Here is a 14,666-nt window from a genome sequence, read left to right on the forward strand (position 1 = left end):
TAGCTGGAGAAAATTCTAAAGCGACTGAAAAGAAAGAGAAAGTACATTTCGACTCTCAAAAATTTATTTCTATGATACAGTCAAATGACTGGACCGCAGTACTCTGTGAATCTTCCGCGGAAGAGGCTTATCAGTTGTTCTTGGCTGAAGTTACACGCTGCATTCATGAATGCACTACTACATCTATCCTAACTCGTTTCTTCAGTTCCCCTCGAAAACCTTGGGTCACGAAAGCGCTACTTCGATGTATATTGAAGAAAAATCGGCTCCACAAAAAGGTAATTTGTCAACCATTTAACTGTGAACTTAAATCTCGTTTCAAAAAATATTCTAACACGCTTGCAGCAGCACTTAAATGTGCTAAACGAGATTACTTTCAGAACAAGATTTTGAATAATGCCAATAATACGAGGCGCAACTGGCAGGTCATTAACGAATTCTTAAATAATAAATGCCGTGAACATGTAACAAAAATAAAAACAGACACATACATACTGCCACCCAGCTGATATCGCGAATGCCTTCAGCGAGTATTTTAGCAGTACTTGCGATTCTCAAACAGATCCCCCATTACCGACATTGCCTCGTCATCTTCATTCTTTTTACTTGCGACCTACGAATGCAAAGGAAGTTCTTCATGTTATATCTTCGCTTAGGTCTACTGGACCTGGCCTAGACTCTGTTCACCCATCACGTATCAAGTTAGTTTCTAATGAACTATCTCCTATCATAGCCGATATTGTTAACAAAATGTTTAAAGCAGGCATATTTCCCAGTTCTCTGAAAGTTGGTAAAATAACACCTGTTCACAAAAAAGGCAATCGTGAACTTCTGAATAACTACAGGCCTATTTGTATTCTTTCATTTTTCAGTAAAATCATTGAACGACTAGTTCATACACGTTTATCATCCTACCTAGCAAAATTTAATCTACTATCACCTAAACAGTATGGCTTTCGGCAGGGTTGCTCAACTGAGCTTGCGCTTCTAACCTTTGCCGACAAAGTCAAGAAGGCAATCGACCAAGGCCTGCTGGTTGGAAGTGTATTCATAGATTTAACAAAAGCCTTTGACGCCATTAATCACAAAATTCTAATACATAAACTTGAATCTTACGGCATAACTGGCCCAGCACTTCAGCTTATTTCTAGCTACCTAACTAATCGTACTCAAGTTGTTCAGATTGACGGCAAACTCTCATCTGCTAAGAACATATATCAAGGCGTTCCTCAGGGCTCGATCCTTGGCCCGCTGCTGTTTCTGCTATTTATCAACGACCTACCTAATGTTCTAACCACTACAGACTGTATATTATATGCAGACGACACCACTATTTTTACTTGTGCTAACGATGTCGACGAGCTACAGCAAAATGTTAACGTTGATCTGCATAACATAACTTCCTGGTGTCAAAAGAACATGTTGTGCATCAATCCTCTAAAAACGGTTTTTATGGTTTTTCATTCCTCCCCGACACTAATTTCGAACTCTATATCGGTGCGTCTTGAAAACAACTTAATACCAATATCTGTTAGCACTAAGTTTCTTGGCGTAGTTTTAGACAGGCATCTGAAATTCAATCTTCATGCGCAGTCACTTGTGCGTAAGATATCGTTTGGAATACGCGCCATAATCAAAACCCGCTCGTACTTTCAGCCACACATTATCCATTCCCTTTATCATGCACACATTCACAGCCATTTATCTTACTGCATATCAGCCTGGGGAAACACATACCTCGCTCACCTTAGCCAACTTCAACGCATGCAGAATCAGGCGATTCGCCTCATGACTTTCAGCCATTTCCTATCCAATGCAACGCCACTTTATTGCAGTTTAAACATTCATCCTCTTCATCAGCTCTTTCAGTTAAAGTTAACAATCGTGATCTATAAGTTATTTCGTAATATTGCACACATAGATGGCTTTGTTACTGAAACTTTTGTAAATACTAACACTACTAGGTTCTCTGAACTCGATAATCGTCTTTTGCCTAAAGTGCGCACAAACTATGGTAAGTTCACTACCACATTTGCGGGAATAAAACTATGGAATTCTATTCCACATACCATAAAATCATCCCCCACAGAGCACATATTCAAGAATCAGGTTAAGAAATACTTTATGCAGCAACTCTCTTCATCCTAACCACTGCCTTTGTGATTGTAATCATAATTGACTTAGCTATTGTACTACACGTTTATTACTCATATTTTTATTGTATTTTACATTTGCATTGCTTGTTCACTACAGAAGTCTTCTTCGCAATTTTTTGCCTTACAGTTTTGAGTTCTTCTTTTTTCGCGCTGTTTCTTATTTAGTCTGTAATGCCACCGTAACCAATGTTTGATCTGTATTGTCTTTTTTATTTTTTCATGTATGGGAGTCCCCCTGACAGTTTGTAACTTTGGGACTCCCTGTGTAGTGCTCATTTTGCATACAATTCTTGTAAATCTGACATCATTGATGAATAAACTTGAACTTGAACTTGAACTGTTCGTAGTTTCACAAACCTTTGCAAAGTATAGTCAAAACTTTCTTTTAAAAGTGCGAGCACTGATCCAACCTGATCTTTCTATCCAAACATTACATTTTATATTAGTAACAAAGACATAACTAGAACAGCAGCACTGCAGTGAGGAACGTACACATGGCACTCCAAGTGTTATACTGAAATTATCTATGAAGTCTAATTACTTTGTAATTTTAGAACAAATTGGCATGAATTTCTGTGCCATAGCAGAGTTCCAATCCGTGCGCTGCATCATGTAGGGAACAGTAACCTTACAATGAAAACCAGGAAATGTTTATAAAAATAAAATGTGCACACGGAACTCTTCATCTATGCATGTCTACGTAAAATACAGAACTTCATCACTGCGGCCACATAAAGGATGCATAAAGGTAGGACACACGAAGGAAACATAAAAGCAGTGGCCAAATTTCAACATGGAGGAAACATAAAGTACGGTAACATAAGGGATACATAAAGGGAGGACACATGAAGGAAACGTAAAAGCAGTGGCCAAATTTCAACATGGAGGAAACATAAAGTACGGTAACATAAGGGATACATAAAGGGAGGACACACGAAGGAAACATAAAAGCAGTGGCCAAATTTCAACATGGAGGAAACATAAAGGACATTTCCTCATGTGAACTGCGGGAAACATACAGTAAACATAAAGGGCATAACCATTTTCATAAGGGCGTCTCCCGGCCTCTGGATGAAGTATGTGAGCTGTACATGTTAAAGAAGTGGGTTATGCCGCAATGAGTAATCCTGCCTTAAGGCGGCCGATACGCTACGGCTCCGCAAAGTGCGTGCGTCCGCGCGAGCGGCTGGTGGGCTGAGAGGTAAAACGCTTCTGGCTGTTTGGGGAGCGGCAGCAGTTAAGGGAGCTCAGGCACTCGTTAAGGGAATTAAGGCGCTCGTTAGCTCCTTTTAAGTCAGGATTCATAGAAACTTAGAAAAGCTGGCGGCAATTTAAGTGCGTCTTTTGTTGGATTTAGGACGTTTTGTTACGTTCTTGGTCTTCGTCGAGGAAGAACAGTGCAAGAAAAGAGATGCCGAATCTACGACGTTCGCCCTTTACATTCGGTGCCAGAATGACTATCGTTTTCCCTCTTGGGGATGCTGGTGAAATGAGGCAGGATCCGTGTAGTTTACGTGTCAATTCATTGGTTTTCTAAATTTCTAGTTTTCAAATTTCGGAGGGTAGAAAGAGGAGGAGGGATGAGTTGATAATCGAGAGTCGCAATCATATCTGTGGATATGATTGTAATCTGCTTCTGTGGAGTACAATGCGCAGCAATCTTTCCAGCAGGACATCAGATATAAATATGCAATTCGTAGATACTTGCTCACGACCAATACTGGCCGAACACACGCAGAAGTGAAGCCACGCAAGCATTAACCCATTTAGAGAGATAGGCATTCTTCCAGCAACTCAAATGGTTTCAGGGTAAATACTTTCCACGCTCTATTACTTTTATTGCTTAAGCACAGTTATGTAAAACGCACAGATACCACATAAAAATAAAGCGAGAAGGTTAAAAGAAGTAACGATGCTAGACGTTTAAGCTCCCGCGCGGTAGCCTTGTTCTAGGTAACTCTGGCTGTAACGTCTCTAAGTATTTTAACCTTCTATCTTATGCGATCCGTGTTAGTGTTTTACACAAATGTGTTATGATCATCCCCGACCAGAGGAGCTTTCGGCAAATACTAGACCTCTTATTGTTTTAAGTAATATTGCAAGTGTCCTTGCAGAGTCCCATTATGTGTACACTACTGAGGGAATCTTTTCGTCGCGAACTTCACTGCTGTTATGGTAGCTTTTTCAGTAGCAATGACAAAACATTCATTACTTCGACGAGTTATGCGCGAGCCACTTCAAGGTCTCGCTGTGGCGTAATGTCGACGAGATGACCCAACTGGCGTGGTGAGCGCTGCCTTTGCTTCGCATATCGGCTGAACAACAGTCATCACAGTCCTAAAGATTCAAGCGGGTTCTATGTGTGAAGTGCCAGGCGGAAGGCACCATTTTGGAAAGAAATCGAGTAGCTGCGAGACTATAGATACGAAAATCACGAAAGTATATATATATATATATATATATATATATATATATATATATATATATATCTTTGCGAGTTTTGTTCTAAATTAACCGATCGATTTAATACAGCCGTTCCCAAACTTTTCTGCATCACGAACCGTTTGACTTGCTCTGAGCGCATTCGAGGAACCGCTTGGGCGTGGCATTTTTCATACGCAGAAGCATTTGCTTCCTCAAGGGACCACAGCGATTCACGGTGTCATCTCACCAACCTTGAAGGCGCGTCCGACTTCACCAAAGCTTCGATTCAGCTCGTCTGAGCTCCTTAAGATCACCGCGGCCACTGCAGCGACCAGGGCAGCGAAGCACACGAAGGATGTAGCGGCGCACAGCCACAAACAGGCCCGAGAACCACCAGCGTCGCCAACGGCTGCAGGCCGCAGCTGAACCTGGCAGGACGCAGGAGGCTGGGCTTGGCATGCAAGTCTCGCATTCGTTTACAGTGTGTGGATTCCCAGCTCAAGATTTAAACACGGCGACAGGAAGTAGGCTCGAGAACGTCCAACATTTATGTCAACCTTTCTTTTTTTTTTTTGTCGCGATAACAGGACTATACCCGTGTCGTATATCGGCAATAGGACAGAAACTACTTTCGCTACAACGAAACAGACCGTGTCTGACGACAGGAAGTAACACGTAAAGTATTTCTGCCCTTACAAAAGAGTGTCTGACTTAGTGAGAGCAGTGTGCCCCACAAAAATACAATATGGCAAAATGGCTGTCGTTACAATGGCAGCACAATAGGTCCTGCTGCCTTTTTTCTGCTGTGTTTGGCTTCCAGAAATGACGTAGTGGTGCCTCACGATCCCATTTTAGCCTGCTTGTCCTTAATCATACGCTAAGCAGAGCTTCGTTCCACTAGGTGAACTGTACGGGTAAAGCAAAGGGCAAAGAAAAGTCGACAAAAAAAATTAAGAGAGAGAGAAAATGCTAGCCGAAGAATGCTCTGAGCGACGGAAGAAATGTTGCTCCGCTAGTTACCGCGTTTTTCATTTTGCTTTACCTTAATCGTACCCCTTTCTGCGTGCTGTGTTCCACCATGCAGGGAAGGGTCGATTCACTAGTCTCGCCACCCTCTCTCACGATGTCTGTGTGTGCGCGGAGCTTGTGTTGGTTGCAAGAGCTATGCGTGCACGCCAGCTCGTGCACCGAGGAACCACTAATGACCGCGCTATTGACCAGAGCCACGCGAAACCAACGTGTACACTCAGGTAGAATGCGCGTACATCACGCTATACGTTTGACGCGTGTATATGTCTCGAGTAGCGCCTGTACACGTCGGCTGGACGTACGCATACCTGTCGTTCTTGGGAAAGCGCCGCCCCGCCGTCGGCTTCGGAAAACGCTGAAGCACGAGCAGGGCGGTGGGGCGGTAGTCGAGGTTTTTTCAAGGGCGCCGGTACCACCTGGGTGGAGAACATCGTGGCGAGGCATATAAAACATTAATTGGGTGGTCGCCGGTGAAAGCTTTAGGCCTTATCAATCGTGAGCCATCCACAACATGCTAAAAATAAATAAATATAGGCACGAAACGGCAGGTTTTCCATTACGCAGTTAATCTTTCATACCCGCCGTGGTTGCTCAGTGGCTATAGTGTTAGGCTGCTGAGCACGAGGCCGCGGGATCGAATCCCGGCCACGGCGGCCGCATTTCGATGGAGGCGAAATGCGAAAACACCCGTGTACTTAGATTTAGGTGCACGTTAAAGAACCCCAGGTGGTCGAAATTTCCGGAGCCCCCCACTACGGCGTGCCTCATAATCAGAAAGTGGTTTTGGCACGTAAAACTTCATAATTTTTTTAATCTTTCGTATTGTATGCTTGCCTAGAAAAAAAAAAAACGGCTGCCTGGCTATGAAACGTACTATATCACGTCGCCATTTTCGTCGAAATACTTCAAACTTGTGTTATTCATTGTTACACGTTACGCTGCCTGTGACTGCATGCTGCCGGCAAGCGAAGATGATGCATGCACTCGACAACCTGCTGCGATCCGAAGTGAATTCGGAAGCTTCGGGCAATTACACGAAAAATGGTACAATATACAGATGGAAAGCGGAAATCAGCACATTTGTGTCATTTAACCCGCAAAACATCAATCGAATATTTTGTTATAAAGCCTATTCGCAATTAAGTACCAATGGATTGACGAGAAGGTGTAGGAGCGTCTGATTGGTATTTGCACACCGAAGCGATGATACGCACAATATGGTGTCGAAAACTACTGAGACGCCGTCGCTGACATTTAGCGAAACCATCGCCTGTAAACCACCTGTTAAAGCGGCTGAAAGCAGAAGCTGCGCTATCTTAAGGGCGTGGCGCGTCGTTCCAGTGTCGGTACAGGAGGCACACACAACTGAAACATAGAAGTAATATAGAAGTATAACATAGAACATAGAAGTATGACATAACATAAAAGTATAACTTCCTTATGTACCTCAATGTTATTGTTTTGTTTTCCTTTTTTAACATGTTCCGATTCAGATTCAAATTCTTTATTGTTTTGATATGTTATCATATTTTGAAAATTGTAACACTTGTTGTGCTGTTGTTCGCTGCAGAGTGTCAACATGTTTTGGGTGTTGCAGCCTTTGTCAGGCTGCAACACTGCCTTTTGCTGCAGCTCCTGAGACAGCTGTATGTCTCAAACAACAAATAAATGAAATGAAATGAAATAATGGCAGAAATGTTTTTTTTTTCACATTTCGGCTGTCGTAAGCCACTGCGATAAAAAAAAAAATTCTGTCGTAGCGACAGACATTTCTTCACTGCAATCTGTTATGTTAACGTCACAGCACTGCAAGCATATATGGGTACGACAAGGCCATTTTGTTGTAAACTAGCAAAATTATGTCGTTGCGACAAGAGCACGGGAAATTTGGTTATATTTCGGGATAGTGCCTGCCGTGTTACTCAACTCGGGAGCACAGATCCAAATGCGCTCCCCTGAGGATGCAACTTCCGGTGAAATTTTTGAGAGAAGTTGGCGAGAAATCTATAGGCTAAAACAACGTTTGTGTTCCAAAAAAAAAAAAGATTCCCGCAGGAACTCCTTTGCGAGTTGTCTAAGTATGCGCAAGCATTGTGTCACTTCATCTCCACGCATCCCGGTGTCATTATCAGTGTTATAAAACTTGATCTGACCAGTTTAAACCGTCAGATACCTTTGTCGGTCGTTATCAACCTTATTATGGGACTCGATCCGAACCTTATCAACCCTTCTCGGTCGGTATCAACCTTATCACAATCAATTCGATCCTCATTAACCATTATAAGACATGCTCCGACCCTTATCAATACTTATCGGCTTTTATCAACCTTATCGGACTTGATCCGACCCTTATCAACTATTATAGGCGCTTATTAACATTATCAGAATTGCTCCGACCACTATAAGCCCCCTTGTCGCTCTTTTTGTCCCGTTCTGTCCTTTCTTGTTTGTGCTAAGCGACTATAATTTCTTATGGTCTACTGGGCAATATGACCGGACTAGAACAGCAACACGTAAATCTTGATTATAAGCCCTTATCGCTCTTCAGCATCTTATCCATCCGCGTCGTACCATTATCAACCGTGATGAGATCCATATAACCTTTCATCACTCCCTATCACGCTCATCAACTCACTGACTGCTTATCTGTCTGTGTTGCGCGACGTAAGCGTATGAGCCCTCAGAGATCGGTGGCATTTGGGTCGGTGAAGGAAAGCCCCAACGGAAGGCGCATTCCGCGGCCACCGAAACGCATAAAGATGTGGTGTGCTTGGCATTAAATCTTCACAAAGTCGGAATTTTCCTGACGTATACAACGCTCAAATTGGGCTCCATGTGGTCCTAGAGATGGACATTATTCCACCATCACCAGAGCTTTCAAGAAAGCCTTCGTAGAAACTGTTTTCCTTTGACCTTTGTTTTGTACCACCGGTACAGCACGTTCATATGATTCAGGTGTTTTCACCTTATAACGTTATGCAAGCGTGTGTGTTTAGTCCACTGGGCAAGACACTCGGCCTCCAAGCGTGGGGTCGTAGGTTTGGAACTCACCACTGCCAACTTTTTTTCCTTTCGAATGTATTTTGAGCTACACATTAATTTCTCTACAGCGATTCGTCTTACGTTACGGACGGACGGGTTTCCTCGTTCGGTATGCAAAGAATTGTTTACGTATTTAAAATCGCCTATACAGAAGGCATACACGAGAAAAAGTACACTTACATATTACAATACACTTACTCTGAGTGCGTGCAGTGTCCTGTACAACGCCGTCGTGTCAGCATCGGCCGCCCTTTGTTCCCCGGCGCACTCGAGAACGCTGCTGGACAGCGTGTTCACCAGTGCGGCCTGGTCAGCGGTGACGTCCAGCGACTCGCCCTCCTCTTCCACGCCGCCGCAGCTGGACTCGTCCTCGATTTCCGTGCGTTGCACTAGAGCGGCGGAACGACCCGCCGTGTTCGATACGGCCATCTCTCCCTCTTTTCATTTTTTTCCCCCAACAATGGTTCTTACCCACTACGGGGGACAGGCGAAGAAGTAGGCGGTTTTATAAGTGTGTTTTTTAAATACCTTTATAACCAAAATAATACTTAGATTAGAGTATTATTGGTATAAAAAAAGCCGCAATGAGAAGACAGCTATAATGAATCTTGAAATAAAAATAATTTTAGTCAGGAAATAAAACTGAAGAATCAGCACATAATTTGGGAAATGTAGTAAGTTAGTAAGTGGTTGCAACGGAAGCGACCCTGTGATTGAATCCCCATGAATATGTCCCAACGGAGAGAATGTCTGGCGAAGTTAGCGTTAGTTCAAATTAGCAAAATGGAATTCATTGTCTTGAAAATCGGTGGCAGAATAGATACAAGCTCAGTAGATTCAGGTGCATTGCAAGAACAACGCAAAGATAAGAGTCATCGCTATACCATTTGGATATAAAAATTTAACGGCGGAATACAACAGCGCAATTCTTTAAACGAAACTTTAAGTTACCTTGAGGAACCCCAATTATTGTTCCAAAATGTTGACGTTAACAGTGATGTCGTTAATGCCAATGGTCATGAGAAATACTCGCCCGGAAGGATTCTCTTTTTTTTTTCCGTCCCTGACTGCACAAGAAACGGGGACCGAGGGCTGTGTGGCTGTTTATACTTCGTAGTCAACTGGGCGAAAACCGGACGGCAGTGTGAAACAACAGAAAAGAATCGTACGTGGACATAGTCAGGAAAATTCGCTCTCCAGCTATCAGCAGAATTTGGTAATTAAGGTAGAACTCGGGGGACTGGGAACTCGTTCACGCAATGAATTGCTCTTCGTAAGTAAAGTTTAATGGCGGCCATTATTTTTATGTTCTAATATATTGTTTTGTGCAGAGAAATGTCTATGTCAGGGACGAAGGAGGTACGAACAATCACTTCGCTAAACGGCCCGTTATAGCGATGTCAGGTGTATTAAAACCGGAGGTCGAAGTGCAATATAGTGTGGTATAAAATAGCGAGCTCGAATAAAATTTCGTTTTCTGAGTTCAAACATCCTGCCACAGCCTTCTTCCCGGTAGTTTGCGATTGCGTGAGCGGAAGTGGACACTGCGCGATCCGCTCTCGCGTTGCACAACGCGGAACACATGTCAGTGTTCATTCAAGCTGCGGAAGCGCGACTGCATGGCGCGACAGACCTTCCGCCACGCTAGCGCCGACGCTGAGCGCCAGACGATACAGCAGGTAAGCGTATACAAATGCAGGGGGCGCTGACGCGACGGATAGCGGAAGCGACATCGAGTGGAAGTCAAAAGGAAAGCGTCACGCGATGCCTCCGCAGCGTGCAACCAGATGCGCGAGCTTCGGTTTGACTTTTGGCTTTCCGGAATTTCGTCTTCCCGGCGACTGCAGCGGTGGGCATCCTGCAGGAAACAGAGCGGCATCCTGCTCCACCTTGAGCGAAGGGACGGGTTGAATGAGTTTCAGCGTTGTCTGGCGCCGCTTCATGTGGTTCGTTCACGTGTGTGTGTGAGCTCACGCACGCACGCAGTTAAATGTAGTCGACCTATACCAACTCGCCCAATTTCCTGTTACGCTGAAACCCAGAAACAATATAAGTTCGTCACCCTACGTCGAGCGTTCTTGCATTCCCCTCCTCACCAGCGTGCGGCCGCTGATAATCAACCCGGCGACCTCATGCTCACAAGCACATGAAAAAAAAAAATGCAGCTGCAAATATCATTTAGAACAGAAAATCCTATTTTCTACAATGCAGTGAGGGCAAGGAAAAGGCAGATGGAGACATACGACGTCAGCACAAGTCAGTTAACGTCAGTATAGTTTTGCAAAGGTAAGTGAATCTCCGTAGTTTTGTACGTCTTCGAAAAAGGGCCGATTGTTGCGTTGTGCCGTCAGCAGACCGAGCAATTGGTAGCTGTGTTCGCTATCCACGACGTCGCACTACCGTCACCTGGAAGCCTCTGAAAAAATGACAAGACGTTTTCTGTCGGGCAAAATAACCGGAATCTCTTTTGCCACGAAATTAACATGCCTGTCTTTTCTTCATTCCTCACCTCCCGTCCTCCCACCCTTTCCCTTTTTGATGGCGGTGTTTGAGCGTTTGAGAGTTGGTATGCACTAGTTTTCAATGTTTTTATTCTCACTAATTGATAGCCGAAAGCATAAACTGATGTTTTAAACTCGTCTAGTATTTTACCTTGTCTTACGTGTTTTTTTGTGTGTTATTTGTATGGCTCTGCTCATCGCTTTTTTTGTTATTTATTTTGTATTTATTATTTTGCAAATGGCCTACTGTTTTTTGTGACATTTAAATGATTTGCTCTTGGATTGCGGTCCTTCAATTTCTCTCCCCCCTTTTAAGTTCCGCAGTTGCTCAAACTTGTTTTAAGTTACATTGTACATGTGGGAGATGAAGCGTGTGAGTGTCGGACCATGCGGAACGGGGCCCCACATATTAAAAAAAAGCTATTCCGAGATAGTTGTTCGTAAGAGAAAGTACCAGCCAATCTTGATGCCGCACATAATATTAGCGAAGGCGACCGGCTAATGGTAAAAAGCACTCACTAACTAAAAGCTTGGCGGATTCGGCCGCTGCCGTTATATAGGGAGCTGGGCATACATAGTCTAGCTGCGGCTTCGTAGCTTTTTCCCGTTACCCGCATTCTTTGCTCGCACCAAATAAAACTTTTGATTTACCTCTTGGTTTATTGACTTCAAGCATATCGATGTTAGCCGCAGGTCTGATAGTAAACAGTGCCACCTTCGAATCACAGGACGCGAGCAATCTCCGAGATTGTCCTTCCCCGATGATGCGAAGTGCGGCACGAATAGCTGCAAGATCTTACACCGTCGACGTGTGTGCGAGAGAGAGAGAGAGAGAGAGAGAGAGAGAGAGAGAGAGAGAGAGAGAGAGAGAGAGAGATGCTCTTTATTAGAAAGATTTTTGCCAGCGCACATACAACTGCTGACATGCTACTCTGTACAGGGATGGAGAACGGGCCTGTCGATGTGAAGTGAAACTTCCTCAACCTGATGACGGTGGGTGGGTCAGGTTGAATACGAAGGAGTCGTGGACCTTTAGTATAAATACAAACATTAATGAATGAATGAATTAATTAATTGAAATATTGAATGATTGACTGATTGATTGATTGATTGTGTTTAACGTCCGAAAGCGATGCCGGAGCTATATGAGAGACGCCGTAGTGGGAGACTCCGGATAAACTTTAACCACCTGGCGTTCTTTAACATACACCGAATGCACGGTACACGAGCGTTCTTGCACATCGGCCCCATCGATATGCGAACGCCGCGGCCGGGATTTGAGCCCGCGACCTCGTGTTCAGCAGCGCAACGCCGTAGCTACTGAGCCACCGCGTCGAGCTAGGAAATGTATACTTAGTCGATGTATATATTTCGTTCTAGATGACAAAGGAAAATTGCTTAAAAGGAGACCTCACATCGGGCACTCCTATCCAAATACACGATTACGAAGCGATTGCTCTGCTCGGCATTTATTGAATCGATTCTGACTAATTTTGCTATAACACAGAAAAGAAAGTTAAAATATACCGGCTGTTAGGAGCAGACTTGTTAGTGCCGATAATGCAAAAAAGAAAGAAGTATCTTATTTACGAATACCGCCTCATAACTCCTCAATGGAATGAGAGATCACAGTACTGTGAACTGTACAAATTAAAAATTCCAGAGCAGACAAAATCGACATAATATACGCAAGCCTGGAATATGCCGCTAATATGTGGATGCGACTTTTTTTTTGTAAAAATAAAATAGACATCTGTAAATAGACATTTGTAAATAAAATAGACATTTTAAGTAATTTGTAAAATGGCGTATTGGGTAATAACTTTTCAGCTCCCGGAATTAAAAAAAAAGATCATCTGTGGCAGATAGTATAATTCTTGCTCTCGAGCTGGGTTACTCGAAAAGGCAGACATTACTAGTACTAAATCGAAACACATTTAAAACAATAAACAAATATTAACTAATGAACTTCTTAATTAATTACGACACTTTACGGCATCTACGGCACCGCCAATTACTTTACGAATTGTAGCCGGTGTGCTTAATATTAATATCCAGGATGATACTATTTTCCAGATATTATTTCCCAAAGTATCGGACGAACTATATAGACGTTCCAGTTAGTTTTGTGCTTCAATGCACAAAATAGCGTTTTGTTAAGAAAGGTAAGCGGAACAACACTTCCTTATGCAAATAAAAGGTGAGGCGGGCAGACAGGACACAAAAGTAGAGAAGTGGACAACACGTGTTGTCCACTTCTCTACTCTTGTGTCCTGTCTGCCCGCCTCACCTCATTTTTGCATAATGAATCCTTACCAACTAGCTCAGCTTTCTGTCGTTCTAAGCAACACTTCCTTTTTACGGCGAGTTTGATGGCGCATATCTCCAAACTTGTGCCATTATGGAGAGAGAGAGAGAGAAACTGATAAAAGAAAGGCAGGGAGGTTAACCAGGACTGAGCCCGGTTGGCTACCCTACACTGGGGAAAGGGAAAGGGGGACGGAAAGATGAAAAGAAGAGAAAGTCCACTGGAGATATCAGTCGGTCACTCAGTCCGAATCACAGGCGCTCACTCAATCCGGTCGCTTTCAAATATCGCAGCAGCGCTTTTGTGGCCTTTTGTAGCTGCGATATGCGAGGCCATGGTCCCAAGAGCTTCTTCAAGGTGAACGGCTTCCCATCTAGCTGATTGAGAGCTGTGCAGAGGTCTTGCCTTTCGTTTTCATAAGATGGGCAGTAGCACAGTAGGTGTTCTATGGTTTCCTCGACACCGCAGGCATTGCACTCGGCGCTATCAGCCATTCCAATCAGAAATGCATAAGCATTTGTGAATGCGACTCCCAAACGTAAGCGGCACAGCACTGTTTCCTCATTTCGCGGAAGACCTGGTAACAGCCGCAGTTGCATAGAGGGATCGAGGGAATGCAAGCGGTGGTGAGTGAATTCAGATGTGTGCCACTTCTCCAATATCAAAGAGTGCGCTAGCTTGCCTAAGTGTTGGGCTGCATCGGTCCGCGATAAAGGTATTGAAACAAGGGTTGCTCCTTCGTGTGCTTTTCTAGCAGCTTCGTCAGCGAGGTCGTTGCCGGAGATACCGCAATGACCAGGCAACCACTGAAACACGACGTCGTGTCCTTTCGCGATCATGATATGGTGCATTTCTCGTATCTCCGACACGAGTTGTTCACATGACCCGCGACGAAGAGATGCCAGAAGACATTGTAAGGCCGCCTTGGAATCGCAGAATATAGCCCACGGATTGTGCCATTATGGAAATTCATTGCAAGTGAGTAGACCTTGCAAGCTCACCGGCTACAATTCGTAAATTACAACATGTGCCATAATATAATTAATTAAGAAGTTAATGAGTGATATTTTAAACAAGTCGAACCATATATGCTTCGATTTCTCGTGCAAGTAATGCCCGCCTCTCTGAGTAATCTAACTCAAGGACTTGAACTATATGTTATCTGCGACAGGCGATTTTTTAAAATTACGATAAACTTAACAATGA

General features: G+C 43.7%; 1 protein-coding gene across 2 annotated transcripts in view; it reads right to left on the reverse strand.

Moving 5' to 3' along the window:
- The window catches only part of LOC135896961 (uncharacterized), a 35,516-nt gene that overhangs the window by 6,889 nt on the left and 13,961 nt on the right, over positions 1-14,666 (reverse strand). The window contains exons 2-4 of one of the 2 annotated variants that reach the window (XR_010562855.1): positions 8,850-9,040; positions 5,918-6,025; positions 4,832-5,008 (exon numbers count right to left, since the gene is read on the reverse strand). Coding sequence is in view for 1 of the 2 variants with exons in the window: in XM_065425512.1 (XP_065281584.1) it covers positions 4,832-5,008; positions 5,918-6,025; positions 8,850-9,080 (516 nt within the window). In the remaining variant the exon portion in view is untranslated. Of the gene's footprint in view, positions 1-4,831; positions 5,009-5,917; positions 6,026-8,849; positions 9,097-14,666 lie in introns of those variants that run through there. The other variant, XM_065425512.1, reaches the window with a different exon arrangement.

Source organism: Dermacentor albipictus, chromosome 3 (assembly GCF_038994185.2).
Source record: "Dermacentor albipictus isolate Rhodes 1998 colony chromosome 3, USDA_Dalb.pri_finalv2, whole genome shotgun sequence".
NCBI classification, from domain to species: Eukaryota; Metazoa; Arthropoda; class Arachnida; order Ixodida; family Ixodidae; genus Dermacentor; species Dermacentor albipictus.